Below are 21691 nucleotides of genomic sequence, written 5' to 3' on the forward strand. Positions count from 1 at the left end.
TCCAGGGGATAATTATGTTGGTTGATTTTCTACAAACTACTTAAATGAAGACAGGGGAGAATGATGAAAGGGATCAGTCCAGATCCATTGTACTTACAAACTGATTTGTTGAAGGGTAACCCATTTGGACAACAACTTAAAGGTAATAAAAATATAATTTAAAAAACTATTTAAACTACATACATAGTCTTAGTATTGAAGGTACACATAGCAAAATAGTAGGCCTCAATTTTCTCACCTAGCACATGAAGCCCTTAGATTTTAATGAAGTCAAAAACAATTTCTAGCATCCTACAATCTGTTTAAATCTTCCTTCTGATGTAATGGACAAACAGCAAAATATAATCAGGCACCATAGAATGATGTCTGGGTCAACAATGGACCACATACATAATGGTAGTCCCATAAGATCCTGCTGCCTAGTGACATTATAGCTTCCCTAGTTTGTACAGGCACACTCTATGATGTTCAGAGAAAGACAAAATACAACATGACCTTCCTCAGAATATATCCCACCATGATGCCACCATGACTGTAGGTAGACTTACACAGTGAGACTGCCCCTGCATAGATGAAACCCTACATCCCGGCTCTGGACCAGTCCAGTCTTTTCTTAGTGAAACATAAACATTTCCTACCCCAGCAGTAATCCCTATCCTAACTCAGCCCTGGTTCATTATCTTTCATGTGTCTCCATGTAGAACTACTTCCCAGTCCTTGGAAGATTTGAGACCCTGGCTTTGAACCTTGGAATCTGAGGCTGGGCATCTTCTTCTGGTGGCCTATTTCACAACAAGATTGGTCTACTTGAACATCTTCCCAACTTTGCTGTAAGTTCATCTTTCATGGATAACTATCTAATATTTAAACAACTCACTGCTTTGAACTTCTAGTTCTTTTGTTTTTTATTGATTGTTATTGTAAACATGACATATGGAAGGGTTATAGTTATATGAGATGAAGAGTACATTTCTTTTTGAACAATATCACTCTGTCCCTTGCTCTCTCCCAGTTTTTCCCTCCCTTCCCCACCTAGAAGTTGGGTGGTTCATTTTTGACATAGTGTCAGAGAGTACCACTTCTGCATTTATTCACTCATTGTCCCACCATTTCTCTGCCCCTCACTTATCCTCCCAATGACAGATGAACAAACAAACAAGACAAAAAGAAAAGAATACAAACACATCAACAAAGAGGAAAAAACCCTCATTTCCATTTCCTGGACTGCATTTTGATAAATATTACTTTACATGATCAGATGCACATAGCTATTGCACCTTTGGGATCCTCTCCTCAGAAGATCCTCCTTTAGTCTCACTGTGTAAATACCTAAAGACCTGTATAATTTATCATGTCCCAATGCATTTTTTTTTAACTATCCAGTATGTTTACTTATAGAACTATAGGCACATTCTAGTTACCACAAATGAGTGAAACCATGCAACCTATGTTTTTTTGGCTCTGGCTTATGTTCTTTTCTTTTTTGTAAGTCTAGGGATCAAATCAGAGCTTCACACATGTGAGGTAAGCACTCCTCCATTGAGATACATCCCAGTACTTCACTGCTTGCTCATCCTCTCATCCTCTCTCTCTCTCTCTCTTTCTCTCTCTCTCTCTCATGTACACACACACACACACACACACACACTCTCTCTCTCTCTCTTTCTCTCTCTCATGTACACACACACACACACATACACACACACACACACACACACACACACACACACACACACACACACACACACACACACACACACACACACACACACACACACACACACACCATTTCTATCTTTATCTGCCCTCTGGTTCCCTAATCCTAGAAATCTCTAACTCAGCCCTCCCTGCAGCCAGCTCCACTCTGCTACCAGCCCATTCTATCTATTTCAGGGTTTTCTGGTTTTCCTTAATTGGATTTTTCTACCACTTGTGAGAAATTAAACATCTAGTTTTACTATCATGGATTACCAAGAAAAATGTATTACATCTAAGAAATCATAAACTAGATACTGGCAAATCTGACAATTAGAATCCTGCTCATATTTAATACCAGTTGAGGCAGAATTCTGATTTATTATTTTCTGCTTTTCATGTGATGTTTACTTTTGTTATTTTACTTCAAATACTTTGTGAGACCAGGCAGAAGGAAAATAAATAGACTTGGTAATATGCAGTTATGCTCAGAAATGTTTCAAACCTCTGTGGTATGAAATTAAGGAGGAGAGTATCAATATTGCCTTTCTCTGATTTAGACTGTTCAAAATAGAGTGGTTAGCAGCTGACTCATCCACCTGTAATTGTTACTTAAGAAATTAGCCAGCATAATTACAAATACAAAACAGGAACCTGAAGTACAAAATCTAGCTCTAGAACTTATAAAGCATTGTTTCTCTTCTTTCCTAGGCCCATTTTAATTTTAATAAGAGTCTAACACAAGACACCATATTCTAGGGCAGTAATTGGTTTAACATCTTATTCCAGGTTTATCATGCAAGAACCCTGCAGTAGTTTAAAGTATTTAAATGCAAACAGCCTTAAAGAAGCACTAAGCTCCCTAATCTTGATCCCATCAAAGCAACAAGCTTCTGTAACCTTAGGTATAAAGACTCCAGCAAGAACCGAAAGCAGGCTTAGCTAATAAAAGCAACTGTACAGAAACCTGATTTGCTGGATGTAATTTATAATTGGGCAAATAGTTTTAATCTTCATTCTATGTAATTTTAAAAAGCCACATTGAAGAAAGAAGTAAGGAAAGATGTTTAATATAACGGAAAAGGTACTGCATATCAAGTTGGTCCAATTTATGATCTATGTATAATGTGGGCTATCTCAAATCTGTCTTTATACTTCAACTTCCTAACTCTAAACTTCTGGGTCTGGTGCACTGAAGCCTTTACAGAAATCTTTTGATTGATTGGCTCAGTTCTGAACAGCTTCTTCTCCAACTCGTCCTGTTAACCCCTGACTAGTCACAGTGATGGAGGAACAGACACTATGTGCACCTTGGATAGCATGAATCAGGCCTGGGACATCTGCTTTAGGAAGATCCAGTGAACCTCTTCTCAAGGAAATGTGTTATTAACAGGTACCCTGCTGCCTGACCCCTTTCCCAACAAGAGGAAGGAAAGAAGAAAGGAGGAAAGCAATAAGGCAAAAGAACAGAACTATAGAGAGTACAGAGTTTCTTTGGATGGGAGTAAAATAGTCTGGAATTATGTAAGCCTTGTGGTAATACAATTTGGAGAATATGCTAAAAACAAAACAAACAAAAAAACACCAAATTATCTTTTTAAAAGATGAACTGTACAACCTGTGAATTACATTTCAATTTTTAAGCTTATTTAAAAAAAAGAGAGAGAGAAAAGGAAAAGCGTGACCTCATTTCCTACCCTCCACAGCCTTGACCCAGTCCTTCTGATTCTGTATCTTATAACAATTTCCTCTATTTGCTTAAATAAGTGGTCTTCAGTAATTTGCACACAAAGGAGTTCTAGTGAATATAGTCCTGAGGCCAATTTTTATAATTTAATAGCTATAAGAGAGAGTAATCTCTTTTGCAATTCAAATTTAAGCCAGGACAGATGTTGGGTTTAAAACAAAACAAAAATAAATAAATAAAAATAAAGCAAGGGAGGAACATGCAAAAGACTTCCCCTCATCAACACTTCAGGGTGTGTTTCTTCAAAAACTAGCCTTTCATACCCCAAGGAAGAATACAGAAAAACACAGTATAGTATGTGCCCAGCCCAAGTCACCTTACCCAGTAGCATACCTAAACCTGTGATAAACATAACATTGTTCAACAGGCATTCTCCCAGCAAATCCGAATACATATATTTTTTTCTGGTATCCCACCTATTAATAATGCCAGGATTGGGGGCCTATGGAACAATACTTTTAAGAGCAGTTCTAACCCAAACAGGCATATTCAGATCCTGTCTATACAAATCCACAGGGTATAGGACAGAATTCACTTAACTGTCAAGCTGATTCCAACCCAAAGAGAATTTTTGCTTTCATTTGGTCCATGTTTAAGCAAATCACCCAGATGACTAAGATGTGCCTACATTTGCCTAAATAACAAAACAATGTTTGACAGAAGAATGTCATTGAATTAGAAAAGCCAAGCTTTTATAAGTACAGAAAAGGAGGAAGACGAAGGAACATGACTTGGAGCCCCATCAGCAGTACATACCTTGATGTGAAACTCCAGGTTCTCATCCATGGAATAAATATGGTCAAAGATATCATGTGCAATCCTCGGGATGATACCCATGAGTTGAGGGTCATGCAGCTTTCCCTGGTTAAGGAGAACACAAGAATATGGGGACATATATGAGAGAGGAAAGGGACCATGCCCTGGGCTTCTTTTCTCTTATTTCTTTGACACCAATGTCTTGTTTAATATGCCAGATATGCAAATTGAATTTATGGGACATACTTTCCTGTGTTCCATATTGCAAACAGGGCTTCTAGGAATGATAGATTCATGGGTAGGGTTATAAATGGGACTAGGTCTGGCCCATTCTCCCAGGTTTCTTAAATAGAACTGCATGGTGTAGGGAGCCCCACACACAGGCTGCTAGCTGCTTTTGGGGATTTACCTGACATGCCAAAACCAAAAGGTGGCAGAATAACTTCATGAGTTCCTCTTTCAGCCAAGCAGAGGGTTCTTGTGTCAGGTATTGAGGCTTTCTGCTGCACTCAGAGCAGCAAATGCAGGGATGTGGGGGTCAGGATGTGAACAGGGAGGAAGGAAGGAGAGAACATATGGGTCTTATGTGTGAATGCTTAGTAATAGACCAGCACCTACGAATCCAAGTCCTTGAATGAAATCACTTAATTTTGTTAAAGACATCATTGCTCAAAAATTTAAAAAAAATATCAAAATACCTTCAGTATCATTTGCACACCAATCAAGAAAACCCATCTCACCAATTTCTTTTAAAACCTGTAACTCTCCAAGATTGAATTGCTTCAAATAATTGTTGGCTATTTCTAACACTTAAGTCCACTTTTACCATATGCTCATATTTTTCTCTCCATTTTTATTTCTATTTCTCTTCATTTTACCCTAGAAGTGAAGAGATAAATGAGTTCTTTTACTATTTTAACTCTTACTAAAATCATTTTTAGGGTCATGAGTTTGCTACCACTGAAGATTCACAGGGGGTGCAGCTTCATGAAACTGCACAGCACATGTGAGGCCCTAGGTCAGCCAAGCCCTAACACAGAGAAGGAACCTAGGCAGTGGCACAGAACCTGCCAGCAACTCCTGTAGAAAGCTCTACAAAGTATTTACAGCCATGGCTGCTGTGGCCCTAGGTGTGCAACCTTAGTAGAATCATCTATGAAGTACACAGTTAAATGAGAATTTAAATTCTCTCATGTAAGATAAACAACTTACTATGCATAACACACAGTCTACAGGTTTACAGGTTACAGCAGGGATCAATGGAACAGAAAGATCAACACAAAAATCTAGTTTTCTCTTCAGTCTTCCAAGGACGCCCAACAACCATAAAATTTTGCTCATATCCTTGTTCCAAATCTGCTGAATGCCTTGAAAAATCAGCGGTTCTCTTCAATGAATTCTCTTTTTCCCACTGGCCTCCACCATACAGTTCCCCTCTGAAAGTGACTTCTGAGTTAGTAAAAACAAGAACTCACATGAACCCCCATACTGATGACATCACCAAGCACCTGGCATGCCACGTCATTCATCTGCACACCTAACTCTTGACTTTTCTCTCAATTAAAAGCAACAGAAAAACAGAACTTAAATATGCCTGACCTCTGGCAACATGGCAAAATGGGAAAACTCTGTAATGTCATCTGCTACAAGCAGTTAATCATTTGATGTGTTTACATTGTTTTTTTTAGTTTAACTATTATACACACTAAATACAGGTGTGGCCGAGGCATACATATTTCCCTAATACTTAGAGAACTTAGCCTAGTACTTAGTGCATTGAATTAGTACAAAGTTTAAATTAAATAAGTATATAAAGTACTCAAGGGGCTCAATAAATGTCAGCACTGTAACAGTTGACAGCAGGTGCTCACCAAGCAGCTATTGGGGCTAATTTGACCTGAGGAGATGGAAAATACCTTTATCCCCCCAGGCCATTATTATAGATTACATCCTAGGAAAACTGCACCAAGTAACTAATACTGAGGACCTCAAATCTTAGTAGTACTTAAGCCACACCAGACCAAACCATGGGCCATGTTCTGGACTGTGGAGATCGTTGGAAGAAACGATGCCTACAACGAAAACAAAGCTCAATCAAAAGACCTCCCTACCCAAACTTCCAAAGCTCTTGAATAATTCATGATAATCCTTTAGCTTCTCCTCAATGGTCCACATCAGAGAAGAATGTCTGGTAATCCAAAAGTCATTTATAATTGACTCAAATCTGTTCCTCTAGAAGCTTTCTCTTTCAACAGATTCATCTAATTGATTTCTGGCTGAAACTGAGCCACAGCTGTGTACTTGTGTGTGCTTTTGTGTGTTTTGTGTGTGTGTGTGTGTGTGTGTGTGTGTGTGTGTGTGTGAGAGAGAGAGAGAGAGAGAGAGAGAGAGAGAGAGAGAGAGAGAGAAAGAGAGAGAAAGAGAGAAAAACAGAAACAGAGAAACAGAGAAACAGAAACAGAAACAGAGAAACAGAAACAGAGAAACTGAGGGAAGGAGAGAGGATAAGGTCTTTACTGCATCTATGATGACTGCTTGCAGATAAAACTCACATGCACAGACACACAATGCATAGTCACCTAGGGCCATAAATAATGATGAAGTTTCTACCTATAAAAATCCGTGGAATGGAAGGACCCTTCCAGCTGAGGTATCAAGAGAAGGCTTCCTTGGGAGACAGCAGATTCTGAGGAATAAGTAAGCTAAGGGGTAGAGGATGTGGGCAGAGAAGTTGAGCTGGCAGAAGCAAAGTACAGGGGGATCCAGGAACAAACTGTGCCGACTCAGAGAGCAGTGCAAGTATAGCCTGGCTGGAAGATCAGAAGTGCAAATGAGGAGCAAAGAAATAAGCTGCTTTCCTCCTCTTGTGGCTCCCAGAGAGCCAACAAGAGAAACAGTGAACAACTGCACACTGCACACTTCTCTTCAAAAACTCCTCTAAATGCAACCTTCCAGGAGCAGGTACAGAAGGAGAAGCAAGACCTAGACCACTGCCCACTCTTTTGTTCCAATGTCAGTAGTCCCCTCAACCTCTAAGCAGGACAGTTTTGTCCAGCACTCCAGATGGGAAAGCAGGCAGCCTTCAACACACAAGCAGCAAGCACTTGACAAGCCTGGCTCAGCTGCTGGAAAGACTGCACTATTCAGATGACCTGCAGGTGTCCCTCTGAACAGAAGGGAAAACACAACGTGTCTCCAGCCATCTCTTTTCAGTGTGCTGAAAGAGGGCCACAAAGTAAGGCACAGGGCCAAAGGATGCCTTTTTCCCAGCATCCCACTGAACAAATAGACAGGTCCCTCTTTCTGTCTGGAGCCAGCACCCTCCCCAACAACAATCTGGGTATTTTGGTGACAAGTCCACAGACCTTGCATAATGGTACCTCCCAAGCTCACACCAGAACTGCCTGGTGATTTGTATTTTTACTAAAAATCCACCTTAAATGCTTCATTATGAGAGGCTAATCTTTCCAGTTTTATGTAGGCTTATCAGTGTGTTCCTCTCAACAGAAGATAATGGAAAAAAACAACTGGATGCCAGACCCAAAATAGGAGGATTAAAATGAAAAACAGCTTTAAAATGTGACAGCTCTGTTCTCATCCCTTTCTCAAGGCCTTTGAAAAGATCACAATATGTAATACATAAAACCTTCCTTTCCAAGGACACAGACCCTGAACAGCTTTTCTGATTTAATTGCATTCCAGGGCACTGGAATTCTAAGACTCCCACAGTCCTTATAACGTTAGATTGGGGTTCCTCCATTCCTTTGCTTTTCTCTTATTTTCCAATCTCTCTTACCTAGGAAAGACAAGGTTCAGAAATGAGGTTGGGTGGCAAAAGGAAGACTCACATCCACACCAACTCCATCCTGTGGCACACATAGGTGCATGAGCTTCAGAAGTCACAATCAAGAAGACAATACATGAAAACTGCTTGACAAAGCAGCAAATAAGACAAATTTAAGCAACTAGAAGTGATACTTGCAAACAATCTGGCTCCCTTCAGGACCCTCCCTGTGAGTGTTCTGGGCAAGCAAGCAAGACTTGATATTGTGAGATCCAAACGTTCAAGAGGCTCCAGTTAACAAAATGCCTCCTACATTGGCACTAAAGGGGTATCATCCTACACCCAGCTATTGTTCCCTATACAGTCTTGCCCTTGATGTCTTAGATTTTTAAATTCCTCACATTCAGCCAATACGTTGTATTTCCCAAAGATGAATTAATCCCAATGCTTAAAAAGTCACCTTATAAGCTTTCCTTAAGTGTTTGGGGGATTTAAAATATTAAGAATTTGTTTTTCTTTGGCATTTCATGCAGTCTGATAATTTCCCAAACCTCAATAGCTGATTGAGTCTCTCTCATGAGATACTGCATGATACCTCTCTTCCTCCTCGTTCTTTCTTTTTCTCTCTCCTTATTTTCTGACCCATAAAACATTGTTCTGTCCACAGCTAGAACGGATAAGGTAGGGCTCAGGGAGTGTGTAACTGCAACTTTTCTAGGGCCTTACAAGATCAAGGGCCTGTAGCACAGTTAAGAGAGAAGGAGGCGATGAGTCGAACAGGGAGACAGCAGAGCAGACCCTTCTCAGATTCCTGCTGTCCAGTGTGAGGTCAACACATAGGCTATGTCACTCATACACTGGGCAGCAGTCCTGTTTGAAGAGGTGCAGAGAAATCTCATGCTTCTTTCACCTTCATGATCTTGCAACTACTTCCCTTCAGCAAAATGGACAAAAAGAGTCAACGCCACAAAAAAAAAAAAAGGTCCGCCCCCTTCTTAAAATCAGTGTGCAAAACATCAGAGCCCTGAACACTTTAGCCTCAAGCCTTTGAAATCTCCTCTTCAATAGGAATGATTCATAAGCTAAACCTACTCTGCAGCAGCCTTCACAGCACTATTCCCAGGAGGGATTTATAAATGAAAAAATTCTAGCTTGAAGAATTAAGGATTCATCTTACCCTGCTGCTTGTAAGCTGAATTCCCCAAACTTGCTCCATGCAGTTTCTTGTAACAAGCATTCTCTCCTCCTCTACTCACTTATCAGGTAAGCCTAGCCTTTGGAAGATTTATCCAGCCCTGAAGGCCTAAAAGGAGCCTCTGGTTTTAAAAAAAAAAAAAAAAGGCAGAAGAGGCGGCAAAGGATCCCAATTCGACATAAAAACATGCCTGCTCTGAAGACAACCTGAAACCATAGAGCTCCATGGCAAACAACATGAATTGGGGTCACACACTTGCATGCCTACAGGGGCCAGATGTGTATTACAGAGGAAGAATGCTTGATTAAGTTCATATTCACTCTCCATGTATATTAAGTAGATAGGAGTCCACTGAACAACCCAGCACCAAATATATAGTGTGGATAGGCCTATTCTACTGGTCCCTTCCAACACATACCCAGTGACAACCACTACTCCATATATAAGAAATGTTCATAGGAAGATAAAAGGGGCTAGGAACATGGAGCAGTGGTAAAGTACTGGTCTACAATGCATAAAGCCCTGGGTTCAATCCATGGCAACAAAAATTCTTGCTCTAGGGGAATTCTAAATTTGTGCTGATGGTGAAATTTACCAGTATTGCTAGATCTTCAGCATAAGAACATGGGAAAAAAAATTAGAATTGTATGAAATCATCCCAATTGAAACACTACCTGAATTTTTTCTTCAAAATCATAGCACAAGTCAAACAAAAATATGTCTGTAGGCTGAATTTAGTCCACAAGCCAGCTTCCTTACATCTTTGAGCTATAGTTTTTAAATTTTATTCTAAAGATTCTTGCCTCCCAAGAGGTGTTCCCAAGGATAAATAACTTTTATATCAGGTACTGTCAGTTAGGCTGGGCTGCCATTCATAAGGATAAACTTTCATCATTGCATTAAAATATGGGGTAGGGAAAATCCAACCCAGGGCCTGACACATGCTAAGTAAGCACTCTATCATTGAGTTACAACACCAGGACTAATGGTTATTTTTAATAGAATTTATTGCTACAATTGTACAGAGAGATCAACAAAGCCTTTTAAAAAATATTGAACTCGAAACTTTATTATTTGCAGCTATTTTAAAACTTCAAACTTACCTCCATGGTATGGGTTTTTCCTGATGATGTCTGTCCATATGCAAAAATGGTCCCATTATAACCTTCCAGGACATCTTTGAGGGAGAAAAAATATATAATTAAATTAACTCGTTACTATGATCTTTGGCTGTTACTATGGCTTTGGCTGCATATTTTAAAGTTACAGTTTCCAAATGACTCATCTAATTTTTCACAGAAATGATATATGCCACTCCATGTCTTTTTAAGTAGAGATATGCAGTAAGAACTGCTCCACAAATAGAAGGAAATGGATGAAATGTTTTACTGAAAACAAGGAGGTAGGGGCTGGGAAGATGGCTCAGTGGTAGAGCGCTTGCCTTGCATGCTCAAGGCCCTGGGTTCGATTCCTCAGCACCACATAAGCAAAAAGAAAAAAAAAAGCCGGAAGTGGTGCTGTGGCTCAAGTGGTAGAACGCTAGCCTTGAGCTGAAGAGCTGAAGGACAGCGCCCAGGCCCAGAGTTCAGGCCCCACGACCGGACCCAAAAAAAAACAAAAACAAAAAAACAAAAAAAAACAAGGAGGTGGAAGATAATATCAAAATTAAACACAGATATCAAGCACCAAAGAGAAAATTTGTTTAGTAGGAAGAATGTTTAAATTTTCTTTCACATACTGAGATCAGTTTAGGGAGGAAAAAATTATCCAAGTTCTAAGTCTATGAAGTCTGTTAAATGAGAATATCTTGCTTGGGAAGAGAAGATTTGCTTGGGATCAGCCTAACCTGGACCAGGCCAGCACCTCAGGAAGTTTGCTTCTGAAGGCCAACAAGAGCTCCATCAGCTCAGATCCCAGAGCTGGGGGAAGGAGAAGGCCCCAAACTGTTAACTGAACATCATAGTGACAATCCAGTGAGGCTGGAAACCAGCAAGATTCCCGCTAAATATGTCTCTCTTTTTTCATTGCTGGTGCACGAGAAATTTCATTATACAATGAGCATACTGTGTAAGCACAAGTGCTCACGTGTACACACACACACACACACACACACACACACACACACACAGAGCAGGCTGACTTCCATTACACACAGGAATAAGGGGAAGCATGCAGATGAGGGCTGCTTTCTGCTAAAGAGCTAGAGATTGTCTGTGGGAATTCTTTCAAAGCAGCAGAGGTGATTAAAATACATTTCCCTCCTGCCTTCCCTTCATTCACACAAACATCACTGAAATGGAAATGATGCACAATTAATATCCCCCACCAGCCATTCTGTACCAGGGAGGAAGTTTTCGTGCATGCAGATTATGAGGGCAGAAAAAGGTACAGAGTGTCCTCTTCAGGGCTATGGAAGAAAAGCAAGCCCAGCACTCAACTCATCCATCCATTTCAGGCTGAAAAAAGGGGAAAGGGGTCTGAATTTTATGTTGCTGGTTTGTTTTTGTTTTGAAGTTCTCAAAAACACATTTTATATGCATTTTGCTGGTCTGAGATGGGATCAGAAAAAGAGGATTTTCTTTTAGGAAAAAGAAAGAAAAGGAAAACGAAAGGGAAAGGAAAAAGAAAAGGGAAAGAGAAAGGGAGGGGAGGGGAAGGAAAAAGGAAGGAAAGAAAAAAGGAAATAAGGAAGGAGAGAAAGACTAAGTAGTAAATTTTTTTTAATTCTAGTCATCGAAAATTTTCATAAAGCTATGAGAAAGAGAGAGAGAGAGAGAGAGAGAGAGAGAGAGAATATGAAATGAGAGATATCCTTCGCATGTTCACACACATCAGTTCTGAAAAGCGTTTCCCAGGCAACAGCAGAAAGCAAAACCTTGAAGTAAGGACTAGTGTTAGAGGTTCAAGCCTGAGTTTATATGGAAATCAGAGGGAAGATTCCACAGGCCTGAAGAAGCTGGCAGAGCAGATTGCCTCTACATCTCCACAGATACAATGTGATTTGAAGAGCCCCCAAAAGGTCCCACCCTTCAGTTGTGCCTTTAAAATTCTATATTTATTACTCTAGGAAACTAGAATGCAAGCCACAAACACAATATTAAACCATCTTTTCATTAGAATTCCAACACCCTCCCTACCAAACTAAAAATACCCCCCTATATTAAGGTTCTATATATGAAAGGTTTAGGGACCCTTTGTGCAGGTGCTAGACAAAGCTAAGGGTATCAAGGCTGAAGTCCAGTTCCCTTTCTTTCTTCACAGGGTGACAACCTGACATCTAGTGAACACTCCACAAGCCATCATCAGCCAGAAGGCCACAAAGAGCTGGTTCTTAGAAAACTGCCACACCATAAAAGAAAATCAGTTCAACGCAAGGGCCCTGCCAACATTAGAGCCCATAGCCCATGCTTCCTCCTCCACAAGGAAAAGCAAGGCGGCAGAGTACTTGTACAAAGCCACTTTAATATATTCTCACCAAGCACAATGCACAGACCTACAACTACCAGTAGTTAGCTGCTGTCTACAAAACTGTGGCCAAAGACAGGGTTACATCATGTCAGAGCATTAGAATGTACTCAACCTGTTCTTTGTTATTTCAACCCTGAGCACAATTCTTTCCTTTTTTTCTTTTTTGAAGAAAGAGAGCATAATCCCATCAGAACAAACTCTGTCTGGTCTTTAAAGTATTATATTCATGTTACAATCCAATGTTGGAGAACCTCTCTCAAGGTTGAATGGAGCTAATGAATGTCCCTCATGGACTCAATTTTCATTTAGATTGTACTTTAAAAAGAAGATAACTGTTGGAATTCATTGTTAGCTATTTACTCCCAAATTCCAGGATTTGGTGGGGTCTGTGGTTACTTTGAGAGATGTTTTTGGTAATCTATGTTTTATCATATTTATTTATTTAGTTTTAAGACTTTATTTCAACATAACTACTACTTCTAGAAGTAGTCACCAAAACTCAGGTTACATGACTTATACATTTTAAAAAATAGTAACCTGGTGTACTTTTTTTTTTTTAACAAATGTATAAATGTCTTCTACCAAATGCTGCTAAAGAAGGTGACAGGAACACTGGACAATATACTTTTAGTTTGCCTCAAAGAAACAAACAAAAAAAGAAGTCTGTTTTCCATGGAGGGGAGAGTTAGAAGGATGCCAAGGACAAGCATGAGAGTAATGGATGGGGCAGAGAATAGAAAAGGAAGGTGCTAACACTGCCCAAGCCACACACCCCTCTGCCCTGCCCACCTCCGACAGAAGCCAACCACAGAAAGCCACTTTCATCACACTGAATGGCAGACAGTTCCCCGGCAGGAGGAATGCATTTCTTTAACTCTCCGCCAAAACAAAAGGACTATTTCTACACATGAGCCACATTCAACCAAACAAAATGATTCTTTGTGATAGGGTCTGGTGTGATGTGATTTCCACTCACACCACACAGCCTGCCAAACCTCACCAATCGGGAACCAATCAGCCAGCAGTAGGCAAACCCCAGTGAGCTTCTATGGTACCAAGTACCCTCTCCTCTCCTGAGACAGAAGTTAAGTACTCACTGCCTCCAGCTGTAGATTCAGCTCTGCCTGCATCCTAGGTTTTGATCCCTTTAAGCTCTGATTTTGATGGACAATTTAACTCAGTTTAAGTAGGAAGCTGTCCTGTTCTCCTACAATCTCCAGGTGGAAAGATGGCCTTTAAGGGACACCAGGATATCTCACAATAGGTGCTAAGAGCCCATACATAACTTGGGATCTTCAGACTCTTGCCAGCCAAGGAAACCATGACCACTGAATGTATAGGCAAGCCAGCTGAACACCAGGTAAATGCTGGACCAGGCTGGCCTGAATGGCAGTCATCAGGAAAAGACACACTGTATTTCAGAATGGAAATGCCCCCTTGTGACTGGTACACAGCCAGAGACCCTGCAAGGCTCTGAAACCACAGTCACTATTCCCTTTCCTCTACTCCTCCTCCATATGGCCTGACAGAAAAGGAACAAGCTCTAAAATATTTTTTTGTGCGATGCTCATAAGGACCATGGTAGCTTGGAAAAATATGTCAGTCAAATAAACAAGGCTCAAGTTCCAGCTCTATTCTCTTCAAATAGATCCAGTTAAGTCACTCCATCTCAGAGTATCTAATTCCACTTCAGTGTAATGGGAATTATAATACTTAACACCTCATAAGATTAAGATTTAAGATGTAATAATATGTAAAGTCCATAGATGGTAACATGACAAATAATAACAGTTACATAAATATATTTCTTCCTAAGGGTCTTATATAAAATGGGTTTTCAAGAAATCAGAACAAGAAAAGCCACAAACAACATTCTCTGCTTTTTGTCTAGTTAATTTGGAAGGTGAATATCCAGTTTGGCTGGAACATAGTTACCAGGACCTCCACAAGAGCATCCAGTAACCATGCTGCTGAATTCCTGGGCATCACAGGAGCTTTCCTATTTGCAGGACTGCTACTTACAAATCCTACAACCTCTTCCTGAAGAAATGGGCAGTTCAGTGTATTCTTTCAGTGAAAGTTTTGAAAATATACAAAGTTCAGAGCATGGGCGATGCCAAGACTCTACAATATAAAATATTAAGATACCCAGTCAAAAGGTATGGAATAAAAGAAAACTCAGAGAGAGAATAAAGACAAATAAAGACATCCAGTTAAATGGGTTTCTAGATCCTCAGAATCATTAAGGGTTTATATAGACAAAGAAGGAAAGCTCACAAGCCCACTACAGTATCATGAGTAAAAGGGCTGTGATTAGCTTCAGAGTCACTTGATTCACATCTTGGCCCTCTAGGAAAAAAAGCCTCTGAGTACCACCACTCAATCCTGACAATGGTAGGACTCTGATGACAAGAGACACTAATACAGAAATACACAGCCTCTTCCCTCACACTAGCCCAAGTGGCTATTTTTAAAGTGCCATCAGCCTTCATCATGCCCTAACCATTTCTTTTCAAGGGAGAATAAGATACTCTACATTGCCATCAAATGAACATGCTTATATTCCTTGTGCTCTGAAAATATCTGTTTTGGTTATATATGTTACATATGTAATCATATATATTTACACTCTTACATAAAATCATTTCCAATACATACTAATATATTAGAGTATATATTAATCATATATAATCATTTCTAATGCTCTGAAAATGTATGCATATATATATATGTATACATATATACGCATATATACATTCATAACACACACATAAACCCATTCTATTCTAATGGTTTTCCTTGTGACTCACTATTCATAGGCGTTTCCAGATACTACTTATGTTTTTAAATTTGTTTTTAATGGCTATATCAAAATGTAAAAATTATGCATAGAAAGGTGGGACTACCTATTTCTGACATCTTAAACTGTGGAAAATTCCAAACTTTGAGAGAGGAGCAGTCATTTAGAGAATAAAGATTCAAAGACAATGATTATTGCTTGTTAATCATAGGATTTTTAATGGAGTGCATCTATGCCTAATTACATTGGCACAGAGGCAGTAGCATGTATTTAAATGGCTGTCATCCTTGGCACAGCATGTGGTAAATAGTATTTGCTTCTGATAATGAAACGAAAGGAGAGAGAAACTCTGGCGTATATGTGATTGATGTTACTTTAATAGAAAATATGGCTGAATCCAGTAGTAGATGGGAAGGAAAACTGAGCAGGAACAAACCAAGGAAAATATTTTGCAAAAATATAGAAGAAAACATGTATAGATAAAAGGAGAAGAAAAGGAATAAAAGACAAAAATTACCACTAAATATAGGCCCACACAATGAACTCCAAAAGAGCTCAAACATAGGCACTTTTTTTCTCTTCAGTGTTTTTCTATAATCTCACTGTGAAGACCTTCAAAATTAATTGATGTCTGCAACAAGAATGTGGATAAGCATCCATCTCCGCAAGGAACATTACATACTGACGGGAGGCTCCCACGCAGGTGTCCAGGGTCAGAATTAATCGAACAGATGTACCCAAGGCTGATTTTCATGAATTTCAAATAGTTGGGTTAGTCAGCTTAGCTGCTAAAAACATGCAGATCTAAAATGGTAAGGCTTTTTTTTTTTCTTTTTGAATCCAGAGCTACCTACACAGGTGGCAACATCAAGACATTTGAAAGCACAATCGCCATGCCACTGAAATTTGAAGGCAAGGATGCAATGATGAAAAAGCAAAGTAGCAGGAGATGCCCCCCAGCTCTGTCCAGATGGCAGGCTCCATCAAGGCAAGCTCCAACCTGCCCCTGATTTGAAAGGGCAAGGGAGAGCAATGTGTAAATTGCTTCATCTCCCTGCTGTTATTTTGATACAAATCTTCCGAGGCCAGTCCCAGAGCAAAGGACTGATTTCTGAGAAATAGAGGCAGGCGTGAGGCTACTAGTTTGGAGGAACAAATGTTAGGATCTGAGTAGGATGGCAGAAAGTGGGCTAGATGAAATTATAATTAAGGAATTCTGAGGAGCATAAACAGCTCAAAAACCATCAGGGTAATAAGATTTTATTACACTGTAAAAAAATTCCTTGGTGCCAAAAACATCACATTTAAGACTTCCTTCTGACAGATACTAGTAAAAAGGAGACAGAAACACACAAAATAAATCAGCCAAAGTACAATGAGAGCATCTAGAAATGATATTTCCTCCTTCAACGGAAAAAGGAAGTTTTGTACTTGTAGTATTTTAAAAACCATTATGGAAATAGTGTGACTACTATTTACCTTGCCTTTAAGCTTTTAGGTGACAGAATAATTTTGCCAAAAAGGTGGCAAAAGAAAAGAAGGGTGTGCAGAAAGACTGAATAACATGCCTAACACCACAGCAAATCAGGGCCAGAGCCAAGAGAGGAATTCAGTGTTTCTAATTAGCAGGGCTCTGCTTACAGTCAAGGCACATTGATTCCTAGGCTGTGAATATCACTTAGTGTTTTCAATTACTCTGAAAGGCCCAGGAGGAAATAAAGAAATAGCACTTACCTTTGACAATTTGCTTTGCACATGCATTGTAAACCTGCTCTTGGGTTGTGTTGGGCGGCAACACTCTGTCAAAGACATATGGCTTTCCTTGCTGAAAAAGACAGATGAAAGAAAGAAAAGGGCAGAGAAAATGCATTAGAAGTTTAGGAATAAAAGGCACTACTATTAATAGTTAGGTCACAGGCAACTAAATCACCAACCCTATACATTAAGGGAGTTCCTTACCTTACCCGGGGAATTTTTACAGCAAGAATGACATTTACATTATGCATACATGTATTGTATGATAATAACCCAAGAGCAAAAATAGCCTTAAATCTGAAACATTTTTTATGAAAAATGGACAGACACTTCGTTCATTTGAATGTTTATTTACTGATACCTTACACTGGCGTGAATGCTGAACAAATCAGAACAACAGTTCTGCCTTACATATAATGCAATTAAACAGAGCAGATCGTTAATAAGCCAACACATAGGAAAATGCAAATTAGCTAGATACATACAAAAATGAGAGAACACACAAAGCAAGCCTGGCTGAAGAAGTCTCAATTAAGAGGATCAGAAAGATAAAGGTTAGGTAAGAGATGTGGAAGAATAGAAAGCAGAGGGCCCAGCAGGAAGCAAAGGGCCTGGTGTGTCCAAGAAACTGGAGGGTGGGGGCTGGGAAGGTGGCTCAGTGGTAGAGCGCTTGCCTTGCATGCCTGAGGCCCTGGGTTCGATTCCTCAGCACCACATAAGCAAAAAGAAAAAAGCTAGAAGTGGTGCTGTGGCTCAAGTGGTAGAGCGCTAGCCTTGAGCTGAAGAGCTGAGGGACAGCGCCCAGGCCCAGAGTTCAGGCCCCAAGACCGGACTCAAAAAAAAAAAAAAAAAAGAAAGAAAGAAAGAAAGAAAGAAACTGGAGCATGGCATAAGCAAAGGGTAGCAAGGAAATCAGGACATTGTCAGCCAAGGTAACACACATGGGCTTTGTTTCTTGGGAAGATAAGTAGACAGATAGCATTGCTCTTTGTTTCAAATGATTCATGTGTTTTCCTTTACTTGCATAAGTGATGCCTTCATTGGGTTGAGGCTTGTGAGACAAAGAAGTCTTTCTGTATGGCAAAACAAGAGATTTCCAGGGTACGGGAGTTTGTCAAGAGTTTGGTTCAATGCTATACCATGTGCCATTCAAGGAGGGAGGGGAAAGGAGGGAGGGAAGTCTGGCACAGCACTTTAAGGGCTCTGCTACCTGGGGCTAATCAGTAGGAGAAAAGGTGGCAGACAAGACGTAGGCTTCTACCATTAGCATCCAGAGAATCAAGGACCCCTCCTTGTCCTTCTTTCATACCCTGATCCACCAGGAGGCTCCTCAGTCTCATTTTTCCCATATAGCAGAGAGGAGGTAAATATACACACACACACACACACACACACGCACGCACGCACGCACGCACGCACGCACGCACGCACGCACGCACGCACACACACACACACACACACACACACACAGAAAGCTGGGTGCTAGTGGCTCATGACTGACAAATTAGTTATTCAGCAGGTTGAAATCTGAGTATCATGGTTTGAAACCAGCCTAGACAGCAAAGTCCATGAGACTCTTATTTCCAATTAACTCGCCCCACTCCTACAAAGTCAAAAAGTATAGCTGTGGTTCAAGTGGTGGTAGACAGTGCTCAGGCCCAGAGTTTTAGCCCCAGCACAGGCAACAAGAAGAAAAAGAACACAAGAGAAAGGAGAGCTTCCACCCATAACTTCTATGAGGAGCTCTAGACAACCACTCAAGGACAGTCTGACTCCTTAAAAATGCAACTGATCACGAGGGATCCAAGAGAAAGGCTTGTTACATCCTATAACCTTAACACACAAAGTAAGCACAGTGCTGTCAGACTGGCTTACAGATTTTTACAGGCAGAAAAATCCTATCCTTTAGGCTATATGCTTGAGCTTTAATCTTTCATAACAGGATTGAGCCAACCAGGTAAACAAGCTACTTCAAATTTGTTCTTAGACAAACAGAATTTCCAGGTACCCAAAAGCATAAAAAATAAGATTGCTTTCTACACGGTGGCAGAATCAGAGTCCTTCTGATAAAATTATACAAAAGGATTACTTTTTGATGTTTTATTCCCAGTTTTGTTCCCTTTAGTTAATGAACCAAATATTTGGTTAAATAACCGAAAAATATTCCTCATCACAATCTACTGCCAACTCTCTGCCCACTACATTCTTATTAGTTTCATCCGCTTGTAAAATTCAACCAAATGTCAGTAGGATAAAAGGTAAGAATAAACATTTACAAGTTCATCATCCTTCAAACCTAAAACGAGAAGATAGTTTTCCTTAATTAAAACAGAATTCAGTATTTCTCTGTACTTAGTTACAATTACCAAACAGCATCACCTTGTTTACAGCACAATTCTGCTTTGGGTTTTAGAAAGAAAAAAAGATACTTAAATACGTCCAATGAATTATAGTGTGTGGTACAAAAAGGTAGAGGTAGGAATCTCATTTTGGAGTTATACTTTCACTTTAAGATAGGTATAGAACAACAATCTGTTACTCTTCTTTTAAAATACATGATTTATGAAGTCACAATCCAAAAATATTTATTTTCCATGGCCTAAGACTTATACCAGCTGCCTTTAGGTATTCATGATTATACTGGTACTTTAAAAATTTTTGAAAATAACTTGTTATAAAGCCTATCTCATCAAGATTACCACATTCAGAAGTTAAAAATGTAGATTTTTGTGTGTATGCATCTTTTCCTGCATTGAGTTAGTTACAGGTTTTTATTTCAGGTGAACCTTAAGTCTTAGAGTGATTCAAATTCAATTACTAAATATATCAGAACTAACTTAAATCAGCTATAAATGCACAATTACCATTAACACACACAGACACACACATGCACAAGTTACAATGAAAATTTCACATATTCTAATCAAACTTGAATGAAGAGCCTTACACTCCAAGACAACTAGATTTTCCCTGTTTCTATTTTTTTTCTTTTTTTTTTTTTCTTTGCCAGTACTGGGGTTTGAACTCAAGGCCTTGCACTTGCTCTGCTGGCTTGTTTGGCTGGTGTTCTACCACTTGGGCCACATACCTTCAGCCTTAATGTTCCCTGTTTCTGGTACCAACATGGTTAAAGTTTCTGCAGGCAAGCACTGAGCCTAGCTTACTTTAGTCACTACAGCTGTGGGGCAAACGTTTTGAATAACTTTGCTATATGGATGCTGGGTACGAGCACCTGAAAGCAGATGATGATGTCACCATTCACTACCCGCTGGGGACACTTCCTTTCCAGGTATCCATTAAGCTCATACTTTTGAAGCTACCCACATCAATGTCTTTTGCTATCTCTCACCAGTTTCTAAATGAGGAAGTCTTCAGAGTCTCATCTCTGTTGTACTTTGTACCTTCATGTAATTTAAACTAACATTTCACCCTTCATCTCTCATGTTCAGGTTCACGTTCTATTAGACATTCCAACTTAGATTACGTAACAAATCTGAAGAAAACCAATCCCTCCATCACTGAACAAGAACTTACCACCAGTCACCTAGTTATTCAGACTAAAACCCTAATGATTTTTAGGTACACTGATCCATATCCAAAACAGAACAACATCTATCACTTCTCAACATCTATACCACAAAAATCTCCTTCACCATTTCCAACAACCTGAGCCTCCTAACTGATCTCCCTGCTGCCATTCTTGTTCCTAATGATCAATTTCCACTCAGCAGCCAGAATGGGTAACCCAAAACCATAAATCAGATGGTAGTATCTCCTCACTTAAAACCTACTACTATGGATCCTATTATACTTAGACTAGACCATCTTTGCCCTCAGTCCCCTGTGCTCTCCTCACTCTCATTACAGTCTGGGTCACTTACTTCTTCCTTCATTATGTTCATTCCCTATGCAGAGACTCTGCTCTAAGCCTTTTGTTCCCCCTTACAATTCTCTTCCTTCAAATTTTCATGTGGTTTACCACAGATTTTCATTTTTCTACTTCCTCATTATCCTTCAGAATTTCAACTCATCCTCCTTCAAGAGCTTTTTTACTTCTAAATAAAGTAGTCCCACCCTACCTTGGTATTACCATCGTATGACTCTATTTGGTTTGCTCCATATCCACTAGTAAGTGATCTGTTTCCAATTAATAGAATGGGCCACTAAAATTAAGCATTTAATAGAAGCTAAAATGTAAATCCCAAGACTAAAACGTATAAAGGCAAATCTGCATGAGGCATACATTCCAGATTGATTACTATAGAAAAGTAACTTGCCTGTACTCATGATACCTCCACATAGAGTAGTGCTAATTGCATGGAAGCAGTATAACTAAAATTAATAGCTTACCAGTATCACATACAAAAAATAACAACAGATGGTTCTTACACTTTTATAGTTAAAATTAAAAACAAAAATCATACCACTAGAAATCCTACCAAGTTGTTGAGAGCAAAATGTCTGTGAACCATATGGCCTGCCTATTAATAC

At 39.6% G+C, this 21691-nt stretch overlaps 1 protein-coding gene across 1 annotated transcript in view; it reads right to left on the reverse strand.

Annotated features, from left to right (window-relative positions):
• Positions 1-21691, reverse strand: part of Kif5c (kinesin family member 5C) — a 160794-nt gene that overhangs the window by 89277 nt on the left and 49826 nt on the right. Inside the window, exons 2-4 of the mRNA XM_070023492.1 lie at positions 17180-17270; positions 10281-10354; positions 4199-4303 (exon numbers count right to left, since the gene is read on the reverse strand). Coding sequence (XP_069879593.1) covers positions 4199-4303; positions 10281-10354; positions 17180-17270 — 270 coding nt within the window. The remainder of the gene's footprint in view (positions 1-4198; positions 4304-10280; positions 10355-17179; positions 17271-21691) is intronic.

Source organism: Dipodomys merriami, unplaced genomic scaffold (assembly GCF_024711535.1).
Source record: "Dipodomys merriami isolate MVZ:Mamm:240054 unplaced genomic scaffold, mDipMer1.0.p SCAF_1, whole genome shotgun sequence".
Classification (NCBI taxonomy): domain Eukaryota; kingdom Metazoa; phylum Chordata; class Mammalia; order Rodentia; family Heteromyidae; genus Dipodomys; species Dipodomys merriami.